General features: G+C 42.6%; 1 protein-coding gene across 1 annotated transcript; it reads right to left on the bottom strand.

Annotated features, from left to right (window-relative positions):
* Positions 1 to 11: 11 nt before the first annotated feature.
* PPP2CA (protein phosphatase 2 catalytic subunit alpha) lies at positions 12 to 27,880 on the bottom strand. The gene is made up of 7 exons (XM_037907698.2): positions 27,325 to 27,880; positions 10,199 to 10,408; positions 3,797 to 3,970; positions 3,481 to 3,570; positions 2,839 to 3,000; positions 2,173 to 2,291; positions 12 to 750 (listed from the first exon to the last, which is right to left on the bottom strand). Exons 1-7 carry the CDS (start codon positions 27,424 to 27,426, stop codon positions 678 to 680), a joined length of 930 nt encoding a protein of 309 aa, XP_037763626.1. The 5' UTR covers positions 27,427 to 27,880; the 3' UTR covers positions 12 to 677.
* Positions 27,881 to 27,997: the final 117 nt, after the last annotated feature.

Raw genomic sequence — 27,997 nt, 5'->3', positions numbered from 1 at the left:
GACCTGAGATACTTAGTTCACAAGTTTATTATGAAAAAACACTGCAGTGCTCTCCTGCAGTAACATCATTTTACAGGAAAAAAAACAGTTCTGTTCAAAATAACTCACTATGCTTGGACAATTACAAGGGACAATGAAGGAGGCAGAATGGGGAGGGAAAAAATGAGTGAGACAAAAATCAATACAATTAAATTAAACAGTATTCCCTGAAAAAACAAATCAGAACAGATTCAGAACACAAATAAAGAGGCGGGCTTGGTACTTATTTTAAAAATGTTCATTAAGCTTCAATGATTGTTTGCTGCTATCCTTATCTACAGTCATGCTGAATAAAGCTATAGCTAAATGGAAAGTTAAATGTATTCACGAGGTGTTAATGTCTACATCTTAATATTTGCAGTCTCTCAGAGAAAGCAAAAGTAACTACAAATAGTGCTATGCCAGAAACGGGTTTCTTGACCGACAATGTTGCTTCAGCATGCAATGAACTGGTTCATTCTAAAGTGGTCACGGTTGTTGACAAGAGGCTTTGTATTTTATTATGGCACATCTTTTGGTCCATGTGAAAACGAGTTTGAATGTTAAATATTTTCTGACACTTTGGAGTTACTGTTGCTCTTCCCATTTCCTTTAGGTCAACATATGGTTCATGGCAATACTGTACAAGTGTAAAATCTTTACAGGAAGTAGTCTGGGGTGCGACGAGTAACGTGTGGTTCACCTCTGCGTGGTGCTGGATCAAACTGCAAGCTGCAAGAAAACACGTTTTTATTCAAATTGCTACAGATTTTGTTGACTTGAATTCATAATTACCATATGTATACCAGATTAGCTGTCTTCCCCATAAGAATTCTGGGACTGGTGGTGTGTTCTTTCTTAAAGAATTGCTTATTCAAGCTATGAAGGTCTTCTGAAGTGTTTTTACATTATATTTAAGTACCCTTTTCTTCAATATTAAATCCAAAGTTGGAGCCCATAGCTTAAATGGGTTTTTTCTACAGTCAATATGAACTGAGGACTGGTGAAAAAATCCAAGGCTGCCACTAAAATGTATTCTCTACAATACCCACAAACCAGGGTGCATTTAGGAAGTCTACAAGGTACCAATACCATTGCTGCAGTATGCCACATTTCCAGGTTCTCACTTGTCTTTCATATTCCAAGCATTCAGTGCTTTTCAACATTTTTTCATTTTGGGGACCCCTAATAAATTTTGAACAGAGGTTGGAAATTCAACCTATGGTTCACGGATCCCTACCATGGAAGTCTTAGACTGACTGAACAGAATTGAACTATAAATGTTGCGTATGCTCAGCACGGCATTTGATGCAACATGAGGAAGGGTGCTAAACTGTGGGCTTCTCTGGTAACACCACCACTTCCGGATTTTGACCTGTAAGTGGGGGTATTCACATACTTTTGATTGAGCAGAAAACTGGAATGCCTCTTCTTGGATCTGAAGCTTTACTGTCAGAGTCACCTTTTGCAGACCCCTGATATATAGTCCACAGACCCCGGGTTGAAAACCACTGTTATAACTAAATGCTTTCAATGTATAATCCCACCCTACAGAAATCAAACGTATGAAGAACTCTAATAACCTCTGATGTGGGACAAACATTGGAAGAAATATACTTTCTGAATTTAGAACTATCAGAGAAGAGATCTGAGCTGAGCTGAGCTTCAATGACAGCTTTGTAAGAAAAAGGGCTAATATTCCAAAAACCAAACAAACAAAAAAAATAGTTTAAAATAGTAAATATCAAGTCACGTTTTTTATATAGAGAGGCTGCAATATGAAGTGTTTAATTCAGTCATGTCTGAAATGTAATTTCTGGAATCAGTGTTTAACAATCCCTTCTCCTTCCACATTCAAATTATCTAGTCTTAATATTTAACATTCATATAAGTGCTTTCTATTTGCACAGCTCTGTAGAGCTACTGAAGTTTAATTTTATCTTTAAAGAGTTTCAGAATTGCAGTTAAGAATTAACTCTACTTGATGCCTGGACAGCCACCATTCACTATGCCCTTTTTAGATTTATTTGGCATTTGATATTAGTCTTAACAGTTACCATACTCCTCTCCCCCACAGCAATATAAAGGGATCTATTTTTACAACTGTTTTCTTAACTACATTGCTTAATGAGAATCTGATATTTAAATACTTACAAGGAGTATTTTAGAGTATCATCAAGTTCCATGATTGCAGCCTGGTTGCCACAACGGTAACAATAGTTTGGAGCACTGAAAATTGTTACTACATTCCGATCATGGCACCAGTTGTACCCCTAAAGAGGGAAAATATAAAAATCAAATAAGTCTTTATTAAGGTGTCCTTCAAACATCCATTGTTTTTTCTCTCTGTATATAGCTGTAAGAACTAGACAGTCTCAGGGGTTCACAGATTATGGCTCATTGAACCCTTCTAGGTAGAACATCTAAGGACGTTAAAAACTAAGCAGTGAGGAATCAGAAGAAGCAGTTAATCAATACAGATTCACCAACAGATAAATAGGTAATTGATTTTGTTGTGTGACATTTACTCATGTCAACTGCAAAAATCTTAATTTTGTAAAACTACAATGAATTCTCAAAAGCAAGGCAGAAGATTAGTAGTTGCAATGCATTTGACTTCAGATACATTAACTATTACACAGAAGTTTAATGATCTTCCAATTTCAGGATGAAGCTTCTGGGTGTCTTTACTTTCTCCTATCGGAGGAGGACGGCGTATTGCCATAGAAGCCCATTCTGAAACAGAAGCACTAGGATAATGGCATCTAAGTATCAACTGTTCAAACTGTGGTATTTAAAACAAAACTGCACAATACTTACCTCCATTACCAGCTGATGTGCTCTTGAAACCAACGTAAGGCCATTGGCATGATTAAACGTTTCTGAAATATCTTGCCCAAATGTATAACCGGCACCACGAGGAGAAATGCCCCAACCACCACGATCATCTGGATCTGACCACAGCAAATCACACATCGGACCCTGTAACATTTTTAAAGTCATGAGTTTTCAGCCATATGACCTATGGGGGATATCTATCTATCTGTGTGTATATCTATCAGACTCAAGTGTTCACTTAAATATACTAACAGCATAGTTGACACTTGGGAAACCCTGGCAACTGATTACAGTAAGTGAAGAATCTTCGTGAGGAATGGAATTGCTCTAAGAAGAGACTGGAGACCTCAGATTAAAAGGGCTTGCTATGACAGCATGGTAGTATGATCTCCTTCTCCAATTTATTCTCTAAACCATGGGCAAGAATAATGTATGCGTACCACTACCTTCCTTCAGACAGTCTGCAGGGACACAGACATCGTCACACTATGAATACACATGCATCTGTCATGAACTTCATTCTTGAACTGTTTATATAAGTACACAAGGATATAAAGAAAGTATGCTGAAATGGAAAAAGACTTGTGTCCAAACAGCACATTTTGATAATAGATCTATCAATACCTCGTGGGGCACTTCTTGCAGGCGATCAAGTGCTCTGATGTGATCCAGTGTATCTATGGATGGTGAGAGGCCACCATGTAGGCAAAAAATCTGGAAGAGTTGTACATCTGTTAGAATCATCCAACTGATTTGCGAGTATTTTATATTAATACACATGCTAGTAGAATATAATAGGCAGCAAAATTGCAACAGAGAAATGAGCAGTAAGGAAAGAGCTCTGAGATTTAATCTCGACTCTAGACCTCTTAAAAGCAACTCTTAAAAGAAACAAAAAACCCAGCTTTTTTAAAAAAATGTCTGACTAATTTCAACATACCTGACCATCCACCAAGGCAGTTAGAGGAAGATAGTCAAAAAGGTCTGTGAAGTACTTCCAAACATTTGCATTTCCATATTTCCTTAAACATTCATCGTAGAAACCATATACTTGTGTTATCTGCCTGCTTTCATGGTTCCCCCGAAGAATTGTGATGCGTTCACGGTAACGGACCTACAACACACAGCATTTATTATGACTATCAAGTATCACCCCCTCCCTTAAAAAAAAAAGTCAGTCTTCCCAGAAGGAAAAGTCAGAACCAAGGGAGAACAGGGCTAGGTTATATTTTTCATGAAATGCCCAACAGAAGAGAGTTATGTAGACCAGTTCTATTTCTTAAGATGTAATCTGCAGAAAGCTAAGAGTAAAAACATTTAAGCAGAAGATGTATTAATAAAAGACCTTGAGCTGCCAAAGACCTACTATGGGCCAAAACTCTGAGCTGAGACAAGGTCTGTGGCCACTACTATTCATGGATTTCACATAAGCTTTTATCTGCTCTCAGCTGCTTTCTCCTAGTAGCTTTCAGTTTAGTATACTATTTTCAGAAGATTTATAACGAATTAGTTTAACCCTGACTCATTAAACTTTAAAAGTTTGAGTAGTAGCCGTGTTAGTCTGTATTCGCAAAAAGAAAAAGGAGTACTTGTGGCACCTCAGAGACTAACCAATTTATTTGAGCATAAGCTTTTGTGAGTTACAGCTCACTTCATCGGATGCATTCAGTGGAAAATACAGTGGGGAGATTTATATACATAGAGAACATGAAACAATGGGTGTTACCATACACACTGTAACCAGAGTGATCACTTAAGGTGAGCTATCACGAGCAGGAGAGTGCAGGGGGGGGGGGGGGGAAGAGATGGAGACAACACCTTTTGTATTGATAATCAAGGTGGGCCATTTCCAGCAGTTGACAAGATCGTCTGAGGAGGGGGGGAGGCAGGGGAAAAAAAACACGGGGAAATAGTTTTACTTTGTGTAATGACCCATCCACTCTCAGTCTCTATTCAAGCCTAAAGTTAATTGTATCCAGTTTGCAAATTAATTCCAATTCAGCAGTCTCTCGCTGGAATCTGGTTTTGAAGTTTTTTTTGTTGAAGAATTGCAACTTTTAGGTCTGTAATCGAGTGACCAGAGAGACTGAAGTGTTCTCCGACTGGTTTTTGAATGTTATAATTCTTGATGTCTGATTTGTGTCCATTTATTCTTTTACGTAGAGACTGTCCAGTTTGGCTAATGTACATAATAGCCAGAGCCTCGCGAACCAGCTGAGCGGCAGCGAACCAGCTGAGCAGCGGGGACAGCAGAGCAGCTCACAGCAGGAGTTTGCCTGGGAGTTCGCCTGGAGTGAGCCCAGGGAGGCTTACATCTTGCAAACGTCTCTAAGGAAGCTCATAGTAGGTAGGTGATATGGAAGGGGGGGGTTCAGCTGTTGTGACCTGCACTGGATGTGCCATGTTTGTCTTTCTTCCACAGGACAGAAGCGACTTTGTCTGTACAAAGTGCAAGCTGGTCTCCATATTGGAAGAGAAGATTGAAGGTCTGGAGCAACAGATAACGACCCTGCGTTGTATACGAGAGACTGAGGATTTTCTGGACAAAACTCAGGATAGGCTTCTAGGGGCACAAAGCTCTAAAGATATAGAGCAGGTTGCACAGAGGAGCCAAGAGGCCAGTGAAGAAGCTTGGCAACATGTGACCTCCAGAAGAGGTAAGCGGAATGTCCGGGTTCCAGTAACACAGACACAGGTAACTAACCGCTTTCATGTTCTCTCCACAGGTACCATTGCGGAGAGTGGACCAGATGATATGTCTGGGGGGAGAAAGCAGAAGGAGACTCCGCTGGTTGGAAGGCATGAGATGCGATGTCCTGAGGTTGGGAGTTCCACGACCACCACTCCCAAGAGGAGAAGGCGGGTGGTGGTGGTCGGGGACTCTCTCCTCCGGGGGACTGAGTCATCTATCTGCCGCCCTGACCGGGAAAACTGAGAAGTCTGCTGCTTGCCAGGGGCTAAGATTCGCGATGTGACGGAGAGACTGCCGAGACTCATCAAGCCCTCGGATCGCTACCCCTTCCTGCTTCTCCACATGGGCACCAATGATACTGCCAAGAATGACCTTGAGCGGATCACTGCGGACTACGTGGCTCTGGGAAGAAGGATAAAGGAGTTGGAGGCGCAAGTGGTGTTCTCGTCCATCCTCCCCGTGGAAGGAAAAGGCCTGGGTAGGGACCGTCGAATCGTGGAAGTCAACGAATGGCTACGCAGGTGGTGTCAGAGAAGGCTTTGGATTCTTTGACCATGGGATGGTGTTCCATGAAGGAGGAGTGCTGGGCAGAGACGGGCTCCATCTTACGAAGAGAGGGAAGAGCATCTTTGCCAGCAGGCTGGCTAACCTAGTGAGGAGGGCTTTAAACTAGGTTCACCGGGGGAAGGAGACCAAAGCCCTGAGGTAAGTGGGAAAGCGGGATACTGGGAGGAAACACAGGCAGGAATGTCTGTGAGGGGAGGGCTCCTGCCTCATACTGGGAATGAGGGGCGATCAACAGGTTATCTCAAGTGCTTATATACAAATGCACAAAGCCTTCGAAACAAGCAGGGAGAACTGGAGGTCCTGGTGATGTCAAGGAACTATGACGTGATTGGAATAACAGAGACTTGGTGGGATAACTCACATGACTGGAGTACAGTCATGGATGGTTATAAACTGTTCAGGAAGGACAGGCAGGGCAGAAAAGGTGGGGGAGTAGCACTGTATGTAAGGGAGCAGTATGACTGCTCAGAGCTCCGGTACGAAACTGTGGAAAAACCTGAGTGTCTCTGGATTAAGTTTAGAAGCGTGTGCAACAAGAGTGATGTAGTGGTGGGAGTCTGCTATAGACCACCGGACCACGGGGATGAGGTGGATGAGGCTTTCTTCCGGCAACTCACGGAAGCTACTAGATCGCATGCCCTGATTCTCATGGGTGACTTTAATTTTCCTGATATCTGCTGGGAGAGCAATACAGCGGTGCATAGACAATCCAGGAAGTTTTTGGAAAGCGTAGGGGACAATTTCCTGGCGCAAGTGCTAGGGGAGCCAACTAGGGGGGGCGCTTTTCTTGACCTGCTGCTCACAAACCGGGTAGAATTAGTGGGGGAAGCAGAAGTGGATGGGAATCTGGGAGGCAGTGACCATGAGTTGGTTGAGTTCAGGATCCTGACGCAGGGAAGAAAGGTAAGCAGCAGGATACGGACCCTGGACTTCAGGAAAGCAGACTTCGACTCCCTCAGGGAACAGATGGCCAGGATCCCCTGGGGGACTAACATGAAGGGGAAGGGAGTCCAGGAGAGCTGGCTGTATTTCAAGGAATCCCTGTTGAGGTTACAGGGACAAACCATCCCGATGAGTCGAAAGAATAGTAAATATGGCAGGCGACCAGCTTGGCTTAATGGTGAAATCCTAGCGGATCTTAAACATAAAAAAGAAGCTTACAAGAAGTGGAAGGTTGGACATATGACCAGGGAAGAGTATAAAAATATTGCTCGGGCATGTAGGAAAGATGTCAGGAGGGCCAAATCGCACCTGGAGCTGCAGCTAGCAAGAGATGTCAAGAGTAACAAGAAGGGTTTCTTCAGGTATGTTGGCAACAAGAAGAAAGCCAAGGAAAGTGTGGGCCCCTTACTGAATGAGGGAGGCAACCTAGTGACAGAGGATGTGGAAAAAGCTAATGTACTCAATGCTTTTTTTGCCTCTGTTTTCACTAACAAAGTCAGCTCGCAGACTGCTGCGCTGGGCATCACAAAATGGGGAAGAGATGGCCAGCCCTCTGTGGAGATAGAGGTGGTTAGGGACTATTTAGAAAAGCTGGACGTGCACAAGTCCATGGGGCCGGACGAGTTGCATCCGAGAGTGCTGAAGGAATTGGCTGCTGTGATTGCAGAGCCCTTGGCCATTATCTTTGAAAACTCGTGGCGAACGGGGGAAGTCCCGGATGACTGGAAAAAGGCTAATATAGTGCCAATCTTTAAAAAAGGGAAGAAGGAGGATCCTGGGAACTACAGGCCAGTCAGCCTCACCTCAGTCCCTGGAAAAATCATGGAGCAGGTCCTCAAAGAATCAATCCTGAAGCACTTACATGAGAGGAAAGTGATCAGGAACAGTCAGCATGGATTCACCAAGGGAAGGTCATGCCTGACTAATCTAATCGCCTTTTATGATGAGATTACTGGTTCTGTGGATGAAGGGAAAGCAGTGGATGTATTGTTTCTTGACTTTAGCAAAGCTTTTGACACGGTCTCCCACAGTATTCTTGTCAGCAAGTTAAGGAAGTATGGGATGGATGAATGCACTATAAGGTGGGTAGAAAGCTGGCTAGATTGTCGGGCTCAACGGGTAGTGATCAATGGCTCCATGTCTAGTTGGCAGCCGGTGTCAAGTGGAGTGCCCCAGGGGTCAGTCCTGGGGCCGGTTTTGTTCAATATCTTCATAAATGATCTGGAGGATGGTGTGGATTGCACTCTCAGCAAATTTGCAGATGATACTAAACTGGGAGGAGTGGTAGATACGCTGGAGGGCAGGGATAGGATACAGAAGGACCTAGACAAATTGGAGGATTGGGCCAAAAGAAATCTGATGAGGTTCAATAAGGATAAGTGCAGGGTCCTGCACTTAGGACGGAAGAATCCAATGCACCGCTACAGACTAGGGACCGAATGGCTAGGCAGCAGTTCTGCGGAAAAGGACCTAGGGGTGACAGTGGACGACAAGCTGGATATGAGTCAGCAGTGTGCCCTTGTTGCCAAGAAGGCCAATGGCATTTTGGGATGTATAAGTAGGGGCATAGCGAGCAGATCGAGGGACGTGATCGTTCCCCTCTATTCGACACTGGTGAGGCCTCATCTGGAGTACTGTGTCCAGTTTTGGGCCCCACACTACAAGAAGGATGTGGATAAATTGGAGAGAGTCCAGCGAAGGGCAACAAAAATGATTAGGGGTCTAGAGCACATGACTTATGAGGAGAGGCTGAGGGAGCTGGGATTGTTTAGTCTGCAGAAGAGAAGAATGAGGGGGGATTTGATAGCTGCTTTCAACTACCTGTAAGGGGGTTCCAAAGAGGATGGCTCTAGACTGTTCTCAATGGTAGCAGATGACAGAACGAGGAGTAATGGTCTCAAGTTGCAATGGGGGAGGTTTAGATTGGATATTAGGAAAAACTTTTTCACTAAGAGGGTGGTGAAACACTGGAATGCGTTACCTAGGGAGGTGGTAGAATCTCCTTCCTTAGAGGTTTTTAAGGTCAGGCTTGACAAAGCCCTGGCTGGGATGATTTAACTGGGACTTGGTCCTGCTTCGAGCAGGGGGTTGGACTAGATGACCTTCTGGGGTCCCTTCCAACCCTGATATTCTATGATTCTATGATACATGGCACAGAGGTATTGCTGGCACATGATGGCATATACCACATTGGTAGATGTGCAGGTGAATGAGCCTCTGATAGTGTGGCTGATGTGATTAGGCCCTATGATGGTATCCCCTGAATACATATGTGGACACAGTTGGCAATGGGCTTTGTTGCAAGGATAGGTTCCTGGGTTAGTAATTCTGTTGTGTGGTGTGTGATTGCTGGTGAGTATTTGCTTCAGTTTGGGGGGCTGTCTGTAAGCAAGGACTGGCCTGTCTCCCAAGATCTGTGAGAGTGACCCCCCTGCTCTCCTGCTGGTAATAGCTCATCTTAAGTGATCACTCTCGATACAGTGGGTATGGTAACACCCATTGTTTCATGTTCTCTATGTATATAAATCTCCCCACTGTATTTTCCACTGAATGCATCTGACGAAGTGAGCTGAAACTCACGAAAGTTTAGCTCAAATAAATTTGTCAGTCTCTAAGGTGCCACAAGTACTCCTTTTCTTTTTATTAAACTTTAAAGTATCTTTAGGCTCTCCCTTTTGTCAGGCCTGAAACACCTCAAGTTTTCTCCTCTACCTGTAGATAGTCTCTCCAACCCTCTTAATTCATCCCCCAGCCTTTGCCCAGCAGTGCAAGACCCACAAACTTGAGAAAACTGACAATTATAAAACCAACCCTTTCAAACATGAATTGCAAGTTACTCTAGTTAATTAATACAGCACTGGTTTTCAAGAAAATATTCTTAGAAATCACAACTTTTGCTGAGGCAGAATAGTCTAGTCTGAGCAAAGAACTGGGATTCAGGAGTTCCAGCTCTGCTGGTGACAGACTGTGGTTTTAAGAAAGTCATTTAGTCAGTGTCAGTTTCTACACCTATAAAACAGAGATAACATCTATCAGGAGTGTTAGATGTAGAGAGCACAAAAAGTATATATTATAAAAACAGTTTTAGTAAGTTAAATATAGTCATAAATACAGAATAAACTTGAGGGGGGGAAATGTTACCTTAAGAGCTACAAGCAGTGTGACTGTTTCAACTGAGTAATATCCTCTGTCAACATAGTCCCCCATAAACAAGTAATTTGTGTCCGGTGATTTGCCTCCAATTCTGAAGAGTTCCATGAGGTCGTGAAATTGCCCGTGGACATCTCCACAGACTGTGACCGGACATCGCACTTCTTGTACATTGGATTCTTTTGTCAAAATTTCTTTAGCCTGGAATAGAATAGTTAAGAAATTGTCTACAAACAGCCATGATGTTAAAGCTCTGCTCTACCATTCCCAGATCATTTACTGTATGCTCCCTTCAAGTACTTTTGCGAGGCCTTTTCAAGGCTGATCTGTCTTAACCCCAAATATTTTGTTAAGTGCATATTCTTGCTTTACTATTTTTAAAGTAGTTTTAAAATAACTCAACTCAAATTATGTCATTCTACTTAATACTGTGTTGTGGGGGGGGGGGGGGGGGGGAAGAGGTTGAAAGCAGACATTAAGCCTGTTCCAGCAGTTTATGCCTGAAAACTAATTGGTCCTACTATACCATAGCACCTTTTACAAGTATAGCAGCATTATCACTGCTATTACTGGTCTAGTATCAAGGAGTCCGGATTCTGCCTAACATGCAGTGTCATTTCAAGATTCTGAGATGGTATTCTTCCCTTGTTGCTTTCAAATTGTTCAGTATTGATTCGCACTGATAAGTAGCTCATGTATTCTGCCCCCGTGAAGACAATGTCACTAGTGTAGCAGTTCTCAAGCTCTGGGTCGTGACCCCAAAAGTGGGTCACAACCCCATTTTAATGGGGTTGCCAGGCTGGAGCCCAGGCCGAAAGCTGAAGCCTGCGCTTCAGCCCTGGGTGGCGGGTCTCAAGTTACAGGCCACCTCCCAGGGGTGGAAGCCCTTGGGCTTCTGCTTTGGACTCCTCACCGGGGCAGCAGGGCTCAGGCTTTGTCCCTCCTCCTGGGGTCATAAAGTAATTTTTGTTGTCAGAAGTGAGTCACGGTACAATGAAGTTTGAGAACCCCTGCACTAGTGAATTAATCGATTCCTGTTTATTATCTACTTTAACCTTGGAATGCTTTGGCAATTTTAAAAAGAAGTAGTTCTATTTTAGTACTACCCTAGAAGTAAGAAGGTTGGTGGCTTTCTAAAGAAATAAAACGTGGGTCAAGTTAAAAGCATATCATATTAACACTATTTCTCACAACAAGGCTACCACACTACGGCCACTGAAAATCTAAGTTGTGTCTAATTTGGAAAAATCTTTACGGATATCAAGGAATTTAGAATAAATTCCCTGAACACAAAACTATTCACTCTAATATTTAAGTCAAAATGGTTCTGCTATACCCAAGATTTTATTCATCCCACAGATCTTCCAATGCATTTAGAATTAATCTACTTCCACACCCTCCTGTACTCCGACGTTGAAGACATAAAATCAAATATTTGAAAAAAGTCAATTGGTTCAACCTTCACAATTTTGCAACCATTTTCCTGTCAGACGTCTTTCTAAACAAATCCAGATACTGGGTAAAACACACCACCTTTTTCTACCGAGATCATGAGCCATGAAAAAGCTCTCTAACATTTCTGATGTCATTATCGGGTTTCAGAGATATACCAACATAAATGGGTAATACATCATTGTTTCAGACTGCCTGCAGATTCAAGAACAATTTTTTTTTGCATTTAGAAAGATTTCTAATTAGAAATATACTCTAACGTGTTCTGCAAAATGTAATACTTTAGTTTTTAAAAGTAGTTTATGGAAACACACCAAATCTGTGATAACGGATTGATTTAATCAATCCCAATATTACTTACAACTAGGGGAAACTGGAATCAAAGACCTATTTCTGGCTTAATTTCCAATTTAAGTCAGGAGCTCAAAAGAAGATTCTGAAAAGTGATTCCCTCTCATGTAACATCATTGGCTTTATCCCACTCAATCACTACGTATACCACTACAATGATCAAAGGAGAAGTTTTCAACTGACTATTGTGAAATATTAAGACTGACATCATGCAAATAAGTGTGCCACTGGAGACCTTTACGTGGTGCAGAGCAATGTCCACAGACAGCCTAGAACAATAGCTCAGAGAAACGCAAACTATCTCAATGGGTTAGTGCAGATATTCTAAAATATTCATACTGTAATTGTCAGTTACTTTATTGCTCATCATTTAGCAGAAACATCAAGCTTAATCAATCATTGTTGGATGCTGTGGGAGACTGGGGCAGCTACTTGGTGTTAATGGTTGCTGGGCTTAGCAGATAAATTCATAACCCTCTCTAACTTTAAAGTAATCTCTCCCTTTTTGTCCCACCCAAAAAGAAATGCACCCCTTTGCCAATACCAAAAACTAAAGCCACCCCCAAACTTTTCTGAGCATCATAGAAAACAATATCCTACTCTCTTGACACAGTATTCTTTTAAATTTTGTGCAGTGTCTAAATATGTTAGACAATTTTCAGATCCCCCCCTCTCCAAAACCTCCACATTCAATTATTCAGTGGCAATAAAGACAGATGAAGGTAGATCTAGGTTCTCAGCTTTATAATTTAGATCTAATGTACTGCACAGGACAAAGATTCTTGGCTACAGACCTAAAATTTAAAAAAAAATATGACCCAGAATTCTATTTTTCCTTCCTGGTTGTGAGGGGAAAACCCAACTCTTTCCACAGTGGAGACTACTTAAAGAGAAATGCATTACTCTGATCTCTTAGGGGAAAGGATGTCAAGCAATACCCCACAGTGAAATAAAGGAATGATTCCTTCTCCATCAAAAATAATAAAATTTTAAAAAGCAGCATTACTGTATGGAAACTAGGAGGAACAGAATGTCATGTCAGTATCATAGGTATTAGGTCTGCCATTTGTGTGCCCTACATAAAGACTTCATACAAGAAGCAGTAAAATATAGCATAGAAAATCATTTTAAAGCATTCAATTCCTTGCATTAGTTTAATCAGATCTTGCTGCCAGCTGTCATAGTTTGTCCTCATTTTGGGCACAGGATATATGCCAAAAAAATTTTTTTATTTCCCAAGCCAAGGGGATATGTGCAATATAAACAGGAGCACATTTAACAAGATACTTCTCTACAAAAGACCTCCCTGATATTTCAGTTTAACTTCTGTAGCTCCAATATACTTATTTAATATGATGCATCACTACAACTAATCAGAAATGTAGAGCTACAATGACCAATCTGTATCTTGCTTTACAGTTCTGAAACAATAAATAGGCTTACAAGAATATGTCACTGCTAGTTAGACTATCTGTACACCAGTTCTGTTTCAACTCTGTTCACAGATTACTTAAAACATAAATATAATATTAGTTTATACTTTAAGTTGTCCGTGAACAGTCTGTTTCAACTCTAATAGCTCACCTACACTTTAGGGTCAGTTTGAAGTCCTAAACAGAAAATCTGACAATCTAGACCCATGCGCCAGTTTACTTTATTTTGTCAAGCACAAAGAAGTCTTCTGAAAGCATGGTAGGTAGAACTAATTTGTGTCCATTTAAAGAGCATTAGATTTAAAGTTTAGGGAACTAGAGACATTTTCTCAAGTCAACAACCTTCATTTAATGTACTGTTTATATTCAGAAACATTGATATGAAATATGCTTCTGTATATCCAAGTTTCCACATTGTTACCATAGCTGCTAGACTGGATAATATCCAGGAACATTGAGATGACATTTCAGGTTAGTCACCATTCAGCTGATTACCTATAAAACAGAGTTTTAAACAAAGCAATGCCAGAGAGGATTAAACTTTAAATATTAAAGGAAGATCTAACCCAACAGACCTCATCTAAACCTGGACAGTAGTAAAAAAAAAAAAAAAAAAAGGCAAAAACGTGATAGGTATCCCGGAATACACAAAGCTCACCTGAGGGACAGAATTCTTTGTCCTTAGAATATAACACATCCATATCATGAAATTAATCCAGTTTGCAGACATTCAAACTGACATAAGAGAAACCTGGGTCAGCTGGTGGCATCTACTCATGCTGTGTCCAAGACTGAAGTCACACAAGGCTGGTGGTGGCTACTTACTGGTATGGGAACTATAGGACACAATTCTGGCTTAAGTTACTTTAACTCAGAGCACAGATTTTAGTCAATGTTTCAAAAATGCTAGTTGCCAAATACTGTTTTCATATTTAACTCAGTTCTTTAATATGAAATGTTTAATATGATGACAAAAAAAATTTCACTCAGAAGTGGCTCTCTTGTCTTTTCCAAAAGTAACCGATTATGCATAATCATGCACAACAAACATAGGATCAAACTCAAGGGAGTTGTCACAATTGTTAATCTGAGTATTGAGAATGTTATTAGTTCAAACACTCCCTATGGTGTCTCTCTACTAACTGGATTTCTTCATTAAAAGGAGAACATATTTCCATCAAGCCTTGCTAATCTCACTCTCAAAAACATTAACATCTCTTTTCCTGACTAGAGTTTAAAGTTAACATTGTAAGAACAAAAATGTGTTAAGGTGCACAAATTTGCCACTAAATGTCCTTAGGAATAATTTCAGCTGTAATAGAATGTGTAAGCAGTTTTACGCAAAAATAGCACAAGTGCTACAAAGAAGATCCTGCTAAGAGCTTTTCATCCAAGGTTAACACCACTTTACATCAAAGTTGCACATACCTCTTTGTTGTCCCTATCTTTATGAGATAAAAATCGCTTTCAAATATTAAACTCACCCTTAGTCAGTTTTTCAAAGACCCATATTTGTTTAATCTTAAGAGCACGTACCCCTCCTTTTTTAACAATAGCTATGTTTTCCAGTCTTAAAGCCACAACATAGAGGTACAGATTTCAAGAATATGAAAAGAATTAAAGATTTCAAGATGAACACAGATTTTATGAAAAACCTATGCTGAAGCAATAGTCTTGGACAGAAGTACACTGCTACAGAAAATATTTGTATTTCCACTTTAAAGAGAAGAGGCAGAGGGAGAAGTCACCAAAACATGATGTAATGTAGGCTGTTAAGGGAGAATTCCACTTGTTTTACTCAGCAGGGCAATCCAAAAGCTCAAGACATAAGCAGCACTTATCAAATACACTTCAGATTAGTCATACTGTGACTAAAGTTCATTTACAATTGGCATTTGAGTTGTCTACTTACCCAGCCAGTTTTCTCAAAAGCAATTTGACAATGACAGAGTAAGCCCTCAGACTACAAATGGAAGAGACTCAATATTGGTTTAGTCAAAAATAGGAATTTGGTTTGCAACATGCTGTAGTACAAGTATAATCAGAGGAAAATTTAACATGGTATTTTTTAACACCACACTATTGGATTATTGCTCACCCTACCCTATGCAGTTTGTAATGAGCTCTCAGTACCTAGGAAGAAGACAAAAATATAAAGTACTATTCTTTAGATTTGCTTTTGAATATAGATCACATTTCTGCAAAAACAATCATTTTAAATACACAGTGCAAATATTTTGTTGGAGGTCATCTTTTTAAGGCACAGAGCAAATTATGGGTCTACTGACCTTCAGTAACCATTACCAATAGTCAATTTGGTTTTAAGATGGGTCAACTGCACCTGCCACCGCTATTAAAAAGCGGATACATAGTTTCACTTAGCAAGAGTCATAGGCTGTGGCCCAGATTCTTTGGTGCACAGAATTTCTACTTGATGCAACAGACATGGGTGCGGAAGGATCATGTGTATGTATACATATTGGCATGCATTTCTTACAGCTTCCTGATTCTTAGGGTAGATTTTCAGCAGATATAGCCCTGCCAAAGTCCAAAACACCCAGGAGCTCCTCTAAAAATAGATCAGCTGGGAGTAGCTGGGGCACACTGCATTCCAGCTTTGCCCCATTTACCACCTCTCTATGCTGGGGCCACATGAATTTGACGTAGGTGTATATCAGCCTTGCTCCAGCAGAGCTGCTCTTTTCTGGCCATCTGAGAATTCCCCTAGATTCACCTGTTTTTCAGCCTTTTTACACTGCCAGAGTGCTCCAGTCAGGCACAATCATTTTTCAATCATTCCTGGATTTCCTTCTTCAGGTCCTTTCATGGTTTTCCAGGCAGAAGTTCCTAGCCAATGCATTTGATCAGTTATAATATCATTTAGTAAGTGTAGCAGTTTACAACAGCTCAAATGTTGCAGACAAAATAGGATCCCTGCTCTGAGAAACTTGAGGACTAAATGCCCAATACAAATATGAAACAGAATAATGCAGGAACTACTTTGAATTTTGTAGATGTAGAAAACCTAAAAAAACCCATACAGCACAGTGTACGCCATGAAGAAACAACAGGTAACAGAAACACCAACTAGGAGCTTGGATGTTAAGTTTTATTTAAAACGATCTGCATACATCATCTTATTCTGAATAGATCACAGCCTCTTAGATCCCTAACAGACATGATTTCAAGTCAACATGCATACCCAATCTTTGCACAGAAGTCAGAGCTACTCATGCAAGCACAAACCCCAAGTTGCATACATTGAGTAGTAATAAGATATTTCCTCTGTAGGCCTGTCCCATGTGTAGCAGTTTAGCATATTTGTTTTTTTTTTCTCCTTTAGGAGACCAAATCTGAGCTGCTTTTGCTCCTCTGGATGCCCCCAGCATGTTAAACTGGCATGTCTTGCAAGATGGAGACTAGTTTCAGCAGTAACAGCTCTTCTATAATGTGCTGTTTTTCAGTCACCAGGAAAGAGGATGCTCTGACCAGGTTGAAGACACCACCCATTCCGCCAACTTCCTCCCCTAGATTGGCTACACAGGATATGACTAAAGCCAGAACGATCAGCTGAATGAGATAAAGACTGGCCTTTGCTCACAGCTTCAGGTCCTGGTACTAGACCACAATTCCAAGCAAGGCCATTCACTGATGGACATTATTTCTTTTCTTCGTGTGCAAAGATTCCTTGTTTGTACATTTCAGCACAGCGGGTGGGAGAGGAGAAAGGAAGAGTAAGTTTCGATCAGGGTGATTTTAAAAGCTGTGAGGATCTTCTAACTACATAATAAATACCTGAGTCAGTTGAAAAAATTGCACTTCTATGAACATTCTTAGAATGCAGATGTTGGCCTCTTCTGCCATTTAGCCTAACAAGCCAATTGTGACCTATGTTGAACCTTAGAAACTGCTGATGAGAAAGTTGTGGGTATGTGCAGGAGTCAGATCAAGAGATAAGGCTCTCCCCTGGGGGTTTTTGCCTTTTAGTTCATATTTTAGCTTTTAAGTTGGAAGTAGATGCCCATCCAGAGGGAGGAACAGCAATTTGGCCAGGCTACTACTTGGAACTGAAAATACTCTGTTCTGGCCTCTCCTTGATATTGTGAGCTTCCTGAACTTCCAGATGTTCTCAGTTCCAGCTATGGTGAATATTTAGGGCTCAATGAAACAATGCAAGCCTGGACCTTCAATACACATGCTATCGATACATAGTACAGCCATACAGTGTACTTGCTGCCCTTTCTTTTAATGATTGCCAGGGACATGGAGAAAGGTGCCAAAGAGGATCAAAACAGTTACATGCAACCTATGGTTTTATTGTTAGGGTGAAAACAAAAACAAAAGCTGTAAAAAGGATATGGATAGTAGGTTAACTTTAAATGTGAGTAAACTGAACCACTACTGGAGTTCAAAAGCTTTACCCAAAGGCTGACCATTCCAACTGAAGGCACGGTAACAAAATATAGGAGCTGCCTGAAGTGAGTAGCAATCCTCAATCTTGAAGGATACAAACACTTCCCTGCCCACAGATTGCTACTTGCCTGAGTAACAGAGGGCGCGACTAAACCAACCTGACTGCACTGATAGAAGCAAGGTTAACAAACAACTCATTCATAAGGAAGTTAACTAGAAAATAAAATCAAGCGAATATACTCTACAATATAGGTAGGCAATTTATTTTTCACTCCTCATGCTTTGGAAGAGTTTCCCCCTCTGAAGGAAAAAAGCTTCTACAGTGCTTTTAAGCTCAATTCTGCCAAAGCACTCTCCACCCTTTATTTTTAACTCAAAGCAATAGATTTAATCCAGGTTGCAAATAGTTTTAATGTATTTCTGTCTCCTTCCCTACCCACAAACCTGGAAATCACAGAAACATCATCCTGCTAAAATATTCATTTTAGTTACTAGACTAAATTAAAGACTTTGGGTGGGGAGAAACACATTCCCTTAACATCAACAGCTGACCTGTCCAGAAATGTCAATAGAACAGGCTCCTCTGAAGCAATTGTCACTATATTTTCCACCATGCAAAGGTCATGCTGCTTTTCCCCCTCCTTGAACTCTAGTTTATGAAATCTTAACACAAGAGTCACAATAGAATGGATGGCTCAGGTAATTAAGTAAACAACCCCTTCATCCTAGATGACTGGTTCAAAAACAGATTGGTAGTACATGAAGCCAACTATTCAGGTCTTGTCTACATGAAAGTGTTATATTGCTTCAACTTAAGTCGATTTTTAAACATTTAGTTAAATCACTGCAAACCTCTGCATGGATGCTTTTTTCAGTTTAAGATGGCTTATTTTTATTCATCTTAAAACATTTCCTAATTCACCTTAAGTAAATCAGAATAAGCATTTCCACACAATTTTACTAGTTAAAAGTCACACCTTTAGTTCAACCAGTGCAACTGTCATATGTAGATGATCCCTAAGGTTAGTTCTCAGCAGAACACTGATTTTGGTAATGTGGCCACTGGATTCAGTAGTTCAGTCCTGCCTGTTAAATGCTTGAAGCACAATAACTCACATCCAAGATCAGGGTTGAAGTACATGGCAAGGACACTGTGGGTAAGCCAACACTGCTGCTGGCTGTCACATACCTGTTCTGTGGATATAGGATTTCAGCATTACATTAGCAACCACTACTTTTCATAAGAACTAGGATTACTTTAAAGAGTGAAAAGATAGTTTTTGTAAAAAAAGTGTTTAATCGTAGGAATACAGAGCTGGAAGGGATCTCAAAAAATCACCAAATCCAGCCCTGGACTGAGGCAGGACCAAGTAAACCAAGACCACCTCTAACAGATGTTTGTCCAACCAGTTCGTACAACTCCCAGAACTTAAATACCCTTACAGTTAGAAAGCTTTTCCTAGCATCTACCCTCAATCTCCCTTGCTGCAGATTAAGCAGATTTATGTCCTACTGCCTACCTTCAGCGGACATGGAGAACATGATCACCATCCTCTTTATAACAGCCTATACAATATTTGAAGACTTATCAAGTACCCCCATAGGCTTCTTTTCTCAAGACTAAACATGCCCACTTCTTTTAAACCTGTCCTCACAGATCAGGTTTTCTAAATCTTTAATTTTGTGTGTATGTGTGCACTCTCCTCTGGACTCTTGCCAATTTGTCCAGATCTTTCTTAAAGTGAGGCACCCAGAACTGGACACAGTGATACAGTACTCTATCTGAGGCCTCACCAGTGCCGAATAAAGCAGGACATTTTTAGTTATCAAATGATTTCCACAAAGCACCAACAGTTATTTAAAAGTGCAAGCTGTGACAGTATACCCTCCACATCAAAGACTCAGTCCTCAGCTGTACCAAGCTCAAGAGGGCAGAAGCAAGGATAGCCCTCAATCACCTTTTCCATTTCTCTTGAAATAGCTAAACAGACTCCCGCAAGCTTCCAAAGCTCAAGGTGTGCTCTTGTAGTGAGCCCCACAAGAAGGGAAAGAATGTAAAGCTGGCTATGCCACTTACACTAAGGAATCCCCGGCTGCCCCTTTAGTGCAGTGTTTCAGCTGTCTGCAGTAAGTTCAAACAAAGCAAGCTCATTTTTACAGAGCTCTCAGACAATTTGATGAGCTACCCAGTTTTGCATAAAGTTAAGATACAAGATGTGTGGCCTGGCATTCCTGAATCAAATTAAATTAGCCCTCAGGATCCATAAGCAAGCTTTGTTGCTACGGATTGTGCTTTCAACCTACACCACCACCACTTCAATTAAAGCTGAGTGGACAGTCAAGTTCAGAGGTCTAACAATGGGCATAAATTACATGCTTTCTAGGTTTGTTCTCAATTGTAAATAGTGTCAGAAACTAAACTAGAAGTACACATTAGGTTTCAAATTTAGATTGCTATGAAGAGTTGACTCAATGAAAAAGTTTGTAACAAGTAAATTATGCCATTAATTACAAAAGTATGTTCAATTGAGTTCATATGGCTTTATAAGCCTGTTTACACTAGGAAAGTTACCTATTGCTGACAAGTGCTGAACGTGGGTTAAGTAGAAGTGTAGCCAAGGACAGAGTGTTCCAAACTGTTTCCAAAACTGTCATAAGAGCAGGTTTGAACCAAAGTTTCTGAAAGAGTGCTGAATGCGGTTTGCTCTTGCCACACCTGCAGTTAATCCATGTTCAGTACTGGTTTAACTGTACCTATTCATTACTAGTTAATTTTGCTAGCAACAGAAATACAGAGGTAGAATAAAGCAGTTGCAGCTACCCTTTAAGAAAAGATTTTCCTACATAATGGACTCCCCCCTTAAAAAAAATCTAAAGAGTAGCCAAATTATAAACTGTAAGATCTCCAGGGCAGGGACTGTATCTATTTTGTGCTAGTTGTCATATAAACAAGATACTGACTGGTGTTTCTAGAAACTATAGTATTATAATTCAGCCCTTAATGTATCTATAAGGTGGCATCCTACCTCCTGAAGCTACACAACACACCCCTGCAACATCTCTTTTCAGCATACTTTGTCTGCGACAGGCCAGGGGGCAACCAGACCATTGCCCCTTCTCCCAGTAACGTACCATGGACACCAAGGAGTATGAAAATCAGCTCATGTTCCAGAATTTTAATTTATGTTTTGCTTTCCCCTTCATTGCATACTCACATAAGAGCTGGTCTAAACCTGATCATGGGGGATTTATACTGCCCTCAATACATAAACACTCATTAAGGAATATTCACCCAACGCAATGTTATCAAAATTAACATTAGCAGCATAGCCATCCAAAAAGCAACAACCTATGGTTTAAGTGATGTGTCCAAATTTTTAATATATTGTTAAGAATTCAAGCCTATGGAATACTTATGCAAAGCAACATCTGTAAGATGTGTCAGTTATACACTAAGAAACCATTCATCTCAGAATAAATATCAACTGTTGAAAAATCTGATCACCATTCATTACTGAAGTTGTATTTTTAATTTAAATTTTTTTTTTTTTTTTTTGAAGCTGGTACTACTCAAGGAGTTATTTCTTTCATACATCCAGTGGACATTTTGCCAAGTTATAGCATAGTCAACATTAGCTATATGACCGGGCACAATACTATGAGGTGGTATATTAATGGAGCAACTAGATTAGAGTCATCATATTACAGCATGGAATAATGCAAACAGACATGTATTCTTAACCAGGAGAGCTGAAGAAGGAAAGAACAGAACTCTTAGGCTTATTTCTATTCCACTAGCTCCAATTTACAATGCATACAACTTCTTGGATGGCAGAGTTCAGAGTCTGAAGATCCTTATCAGATATAAGCTATGGACAAAATATACAAGAATCCATTCTAAGCTGGTTTCAGAGTAACAGCTGTGTTAGTCTGTATTCGCAAAAAGAAAAGGAGGACTTGTGGCACCTTAGAGACTAACCAATTTATTTGAGCATGAGCTTTCGTGAGCTACAGCTCACTTCATCGGATGCATACTGTGGTGCTCATGCTCAAATAAATTGGTTAGTCTCTAAGGTGCCACAAATCCTCCTTTTCTTCATTCTAAACTGATTTTTCTTACCACAGCACTAAAAAGTCTGTAAAACATACTATATATTCAATACTATCATTCCCCTTTAAAAGGGACATAATTAAATTATTATTTAATTCAGCTCCCACTTTCAAGCATCCCATTTTGTTAATAAACCCTCCCTTAATCCCATTCAATTTTCAATTATTCCCTCCCTCTCCAGCCTTCTATTCATGTCTTGGAACCACCACGAAGCTTCATTTCCACTCCCATCTCTCACTGAAACTACCTTTAGAGTCAGTAGGGCTTGGTCTATACTAAAAAGTTGGGTAGACCCAGCTAAGTCACTCAGACATAGGGAAAATCCACACCCCTGAGCAACACAGTTAAGCCGATCAAACCCCAGCCATGCAGACAGCGTTAGGTCGACAGAAGAATTCTACCTGACTTATGTAGGCCCTGCTGATGCACTCTAAAAGATTCGTAGTGCATGTTAACACAGTATTCTTTCCAACAGGACTACATCAACATGTACTGAGTACCTTTTTGAGCATGTCATCTTTCCTACCAGCAGTATAAGAGGTATTTCTGCAGTGCTCATCACCATTATACATAAGCACTGTGGGAAAGATCCATAAAGGAAGAAATAACGTATCTAACTGCCACTTTGGCCACCTAAGTCCAAAATTCAGATCCTCAAAACACCCATTCAGCAGCTGCCGCCTAATACCGTAGGTCCATACGTTTATTTTCGTGAAGTCCCAGCGGCACCTAAAAACCTACCAGCAATCAGGGAAATACTGCCTCAGTCCTGACTCCAGATGATTCTCTCATGCCTAAAGCCCCAGCAGGACCTTAAAAGGAGGTGTTCTCCCACCACTACCTTCCCTGAGGGGCCCAATCCAGTAGGCATTATTAGAATTAGCCTTAAAGCACATCTACTGGATCAGGCCCCATACAGAACCCCACAGGAAGATAATGGTGTCCACTCCATATAACCTTTAAAAAAGTGGTTATAGCATTCTGCAAGGATGTGGGAGACCTGAGTTCAATTCCTTCCTCTGATCTGCACCCACATCTCCCATCCAACAGGAGAATGGCCTACCCACTGAGCTATAGTCACTTTCTCCGGCCCAATTAATATTTATCTATAGTGGAACAGCTTCAATGGAAGATACTGAAATACCAACCCCAGAATACCACTTAGCCCAGTGGCTAGGGCATTCTGCTGAGAGGCAGGAGACAGGTTCAAATCTCTGGTACAAATCAGATGGGAAGGAGATCTGAACCTATTGTCCACCACAGCGTGAGGGCGCTAACCACCAGGCTAAAGGTTATAAGGGGGCGCTACCATCTCCTCCTCAGTTTGTTTTTTTGAGGGAGGAGGCAAGAAATGGCTAAAGGCACGGGTGAGCAAACTTTTTGGCCCAAGGGCCACATCTGGATATAGAAATTGTATGGTGGGCCATGAATGCTCACGAAATTGGGGTTGGGGTGTGGGAGAGGTCTCTGGCTAGGGGTGCAGGCTCCAGAGTGTGGCCAGAAATGAGGAGTTCAGGGTGCGGGAGGGGGCTCCAGGCTGAGTGGGGGGTGCGGGCTCCAGGTGTGGAGCTTGGGGGTTTGGGGTGTAGTAGGGTGGGACAGAGGGGTTCAGAGGTTAGGAGGAGGATCATGGCTGAAGCAGGGGGTTGGGGCCCAGGCTGGGGGTGCAGGTTCTGGGGTCAGGCTAGCGATGAGGGGTTTGGGGTGTAGAAGGGTGCTCCAGAGTGGGACCGAGAGGTTCGGAGGGGGACCAGGACTGGGACGGGGGCTGGGACTCAGGGGTGAAGGCTCTGGGTGGCGCTTACCTCAAGTGGCTCCCGGAAAAAGCGGCATGCCCCCCCACACCTATGCAGCCAGGTGGCTCTGCTACACACTGCCCCTTCAGCAGGTGCTGCCCCTGCAGCTCCCATTGGCTGCGGTTCCTGGCCAATGGGAGCTGCTGGGGCAGCATGCAGTCCCCTGCCTGCCCCAATGCGTAGGAGCAGGAGGGGGGAAAGGCCGCTGCTTCCGGGAGCAGCCCAGAGCAGCCCCCCATCCCTGCTCCCTGGCTGGTGCACCAGAGCAGGGAAAGCCCCAGACCCCGCTCCCCAGTGGGAGATCAAGGGCCAGATTAAAATGGCTGTAGGGCCGTAGTTTGCCCACCCCGGCTTAGGGTGTTTAACTCCAGGAGAGAGTTCATGGCTGTGAGCCGCAAAAATGAGTTCGGCAAATAACTCCCTTTGAGGAGTGGGACTCATGCCGGGGGAGGTATGGCATTTCTATGCTCAACTTGCCGGCTTCTATGGATTCCATTCTTAGGCACCTAGCTCTCCCCATGCATCATACAGGGAAGCTTGGGCATTTAACTCAGGGATGTGGATTCCATTTGGCAGAAAGATGGATAAACTCAGGTACTGTCATGGTATTTAATTTAACTGAAAGCACACTGTGGCAGGGAACTAGTCTTGTGTATTTGTAAAACATTATGCATTATTTTAACAAGTATTAAAGCATAGTTACAGGGATCAACTCACTTACCAGGATACCACTTTATATATCCCTTGGAAGACTAATTTAAGAAAAAGATTAGTATATTGTATTCAAGCATCATATGACTAAAATTAATTTTTGCACGTCTTATTACCTATTTGAAACATTATAATTTAGAGAATTAAATATGTGCCATTATTTGAACAAAATTAAAGCGTTGGAGTACTTCACAGTTGTAAAGTTTAGACTCAGTACATTAATAGACAAGTGCACATTAAAGTTCTTTTCAGTGACTATCAAGATTACAAAGAATCCTCTGGAAAGAAGCAGATTCAAACAACACACTGTAGTTCTTCAGTATTAGTGATAAAGTAAGAGTATTTACAGTAGGTGAACATCAGTGATGTCTCTCACACTCCGCAAATATTTCCCCCCCACACTACAATTACATGCACATTCTTATGCTAAGCCATAAAAACTTTTCGATTGTAAATCAACATAACTTGATCAGTATTCAAAATTAGAACGCCATTTGTGAAAGGCAGGTCAGTATTAAAGCAGAGGGTACTGTGACCTACACAAAAAGTGTTTCTAAAACCCAGGAATGAGAATGCCTCATCATTAATTGCTCCAAGTGATCTTACCATGATGCAGGTTTCCATTTACCTAAGAGTTACCTACAGTAACTCCTCACTTAACATCCTCCCGCTTAACATTGTTTCGAAGTTACGTCACTGCTCCATTAGGGAACATGCTCGTTTAAAGTTGTGCAATGGTCCCTTATAATGTCCTTTGGCTGCCTGCTCTGTCCACTGCTTGTAAAATTCTGCGGAAGAGCAGCAACTTTACAAGGAAGCATTGCACAAGTTCCTCTTCTCTGCCACCTCCTCCTCCCTCCCAGCACTTCGCCTGCCGCCAAACAGCTGTTTGGCAGCGCTTAGGACTTTCTGAGAGGAAGGAGCACCACTGCTCCTCAGGAAGCACTGGGAGGGACGGGGAAGAGCGGGGACACGGTGTGCTCCGGGGAGGAAGTAGAGTGGGGGTGGGAAGAGGTGGGCCTGGAGCATCCCCCAGCAAAGTCGGTGCCTGTTCTTCTGGGGGGAAGCTGCTGCTGCCCAAAGGTACTTCCTAGCATCCTTGCCTGCCTCACTGTCTGCAGTGGGCTGTGCCTGTGTGGAGTAAGCTAGGGGCACCTCCCAACCACAGTACAGTTCAGTATATAATGCCTTTTGTCTGCCCCAAAAAATTTCCTTGGAACCTAACCCCCCACATTTACATTCAATCTTATGGGAAAATTGGATTAGTTTAACATCATTTCACTTAAAGTTGCATTTTTCAGGAACATAACTACAACGTTAAGTGAGTTACTGTATTTGCACACATAAGATTTTGGTGACAACACGTCAGAAAGCCACTGCATTGAAATAGACTAGTTTAAGAAAAACCAAAATAATTTGCACTAGCATAAATTTTTCACCTTCTGGCATTAATGCACACTTTGAAGGGGAAATAAAAAGCAAGAAATTATACATCCTCTAACAGCTTTACAAAACTGTCATGAAAATGTACCTGTCCAACCATTAGTTTTTGTTGTTGTTGTTTTTTTTAAAAAGTAGAGTATCAAATGATTATTCTCTAGGTAAATTTTGCAGGGCTTTTCTAAACTTATGAAAACCATGAGCACAGGAACAACCTGCAAAATAGATTATAACATCCAATCCTCAACACCCATAACAACTCCAGTTACAAAACAGGAAGTAAATTTGTTACTTCTTAAATTTAAGTTTACTTTAGACAAAATTTAGAAACTCCTACAAACAGAAACCAATACCTCAAATTAATCTAATTCCCAACTACATTTTAAAGGCCATTCCAAACACATAATGAAGTTAAAAATAAAAATGAATGCAATGAAGGAGTCAGAAAATCCCAAATTCAAATTACTTTTGGGGGATGGGAACAGTTACATTACCACCTTAAAATAAAATTTCCACTTCCATTGTAATTCCTGCTATTTTGACAGACTGTTACAAGAAAAACAAACATGTATTAACTGCCCCAAGGGGACTGGCATCTTGTTCCCAGGTGCTCCAACATGGCAACAATTACAGAATGGGTTGGAGATTAGCATCATAACCCAGAAGACACAAATTTGTGGCCACAACGCTCCCATCTTCTGGGCATGCAACTGAACAATTCCAAAGATATTTCAAACACGTTTTTAAAATGGAAAGTGGGGCTGGGGCACTGGGGAGAAGAGGGCTAGCGTTTGGACGACGTGCAAATGTGGCTTTACGGATTTGCCTTCGTCCGTCTAGCACGGAGCCAGTGAGAGCTAGGCGATGACACCCAGAGCGAAATACCCTGAGCGCCGAGGATGGCTGATGTACACAAGAGTCTCTTCGCCCGGAGGATCACGGCGAGAGGCGCCATTTTAGGCGGCAGCGAAGAGCAGCCGAAGGAGTCAGTCTCCGAGCGGAGCGACAGGGGGCGCAGAGCTGCCCGGGAGGAGGATACCCCGCGCCCGCCCGCCCGCCTCGGAGCTCCTGGACCCGCTATCCCCGCGGGGTGAGACAGCTTCAGGCAGCCGCAGCGGCGCTAGAAAACATCGGCCCCGCCGGAGGAGATTCATCCACGGAGCCCCCCCGGCCAACACCGCTTCCCCGACTCTGCCGTGCTCCACTCCCGCAGCTGCCCCTCGGAGAGGCCAACTCCCCCTCCCCTCCCACAAGCTGTTCCCCAGCCCCTCCTTCCTCTCACCCGGTCAGAGGCGCTCCATTTGCTCGCCCCCTCCGCTTCGCGCCCCCAGCCTAGACTCCCTTTCCCAGGTCTCGCCTCACCGCAGAGGTTCGCTCTCCCCTGCCTCCCCGGCCCCCACCTCCACTTACCTTCTCGCAGAGGCTCTTCACCTGCCCCTCGGACAGCTGCTTGCACTCGTTGAGCTGCTCCACCCACTGGTCCAGCTCCTTGGTGAAGACCTTCTCCTCCATACCGACCGCTCGCTCTCCTCACCGGCTCCTGCCGCTGGGCTCTGCCACGCCACCCCCTACGATCCGCTCCAGGCAGCGGCCGCGGCCTCACAGGACACAGGGGAGGCGCGGCGGCGGGAGGCGCTAGCAGCTTCCACAGCTCGAGTCCGGCTCCCAGCAGCGGTTCCAGCGTTCACTCGTTCTCCGCTCCCCTCCGTGTAATGGCCGCCGCGCCCTGACGTCACCCCCTCTGCTTTCATTTCGGAGGGGGAGGGGTAACGCAGCGCATGCACAGAAGTGGACGAGAAGGCAGCGCATGCGTGATACCTACAGTGAGAGGGCGGGGCCGGCCGAAAAGAGACAGCGCATGCGTAATGATCGTAGCACAGGGACGAAGCCCGAAATATCAGCACATGCTTACTTTAACGCCGTAGCGATGTCAGGATTAGCGCATGCGCATTGCTTACAGCGAGTTGCGGACGAATGGAAGGACGCATGTGCACCGCTGGAGCAAAAGGGAGAGGAGAGCGGAGGGGCGCATGCGCAGCACCCCTAACGAAGCGACGGGTGAAGGCGCCTGAACTGAGCGACT

This window comes from Chelonia mydas, chromosome 8, assembly GCF_015237465.2.
Source record: "Chelonia mydas isolate rCheMyd1 chromosome 8, rCheMyd1.pri.v2, whole genome shotgun sequence".
Lineage (NCBI taxonomy): Eukaryota > Metazoa > Chordata > Testudines > Cheloniidae > Chelonia > Chelonia mydas.
Note: the sequence above shows the minus strand (reverse complement) of the source record. Positions and strands in the feature narration are given on the sequence as shown.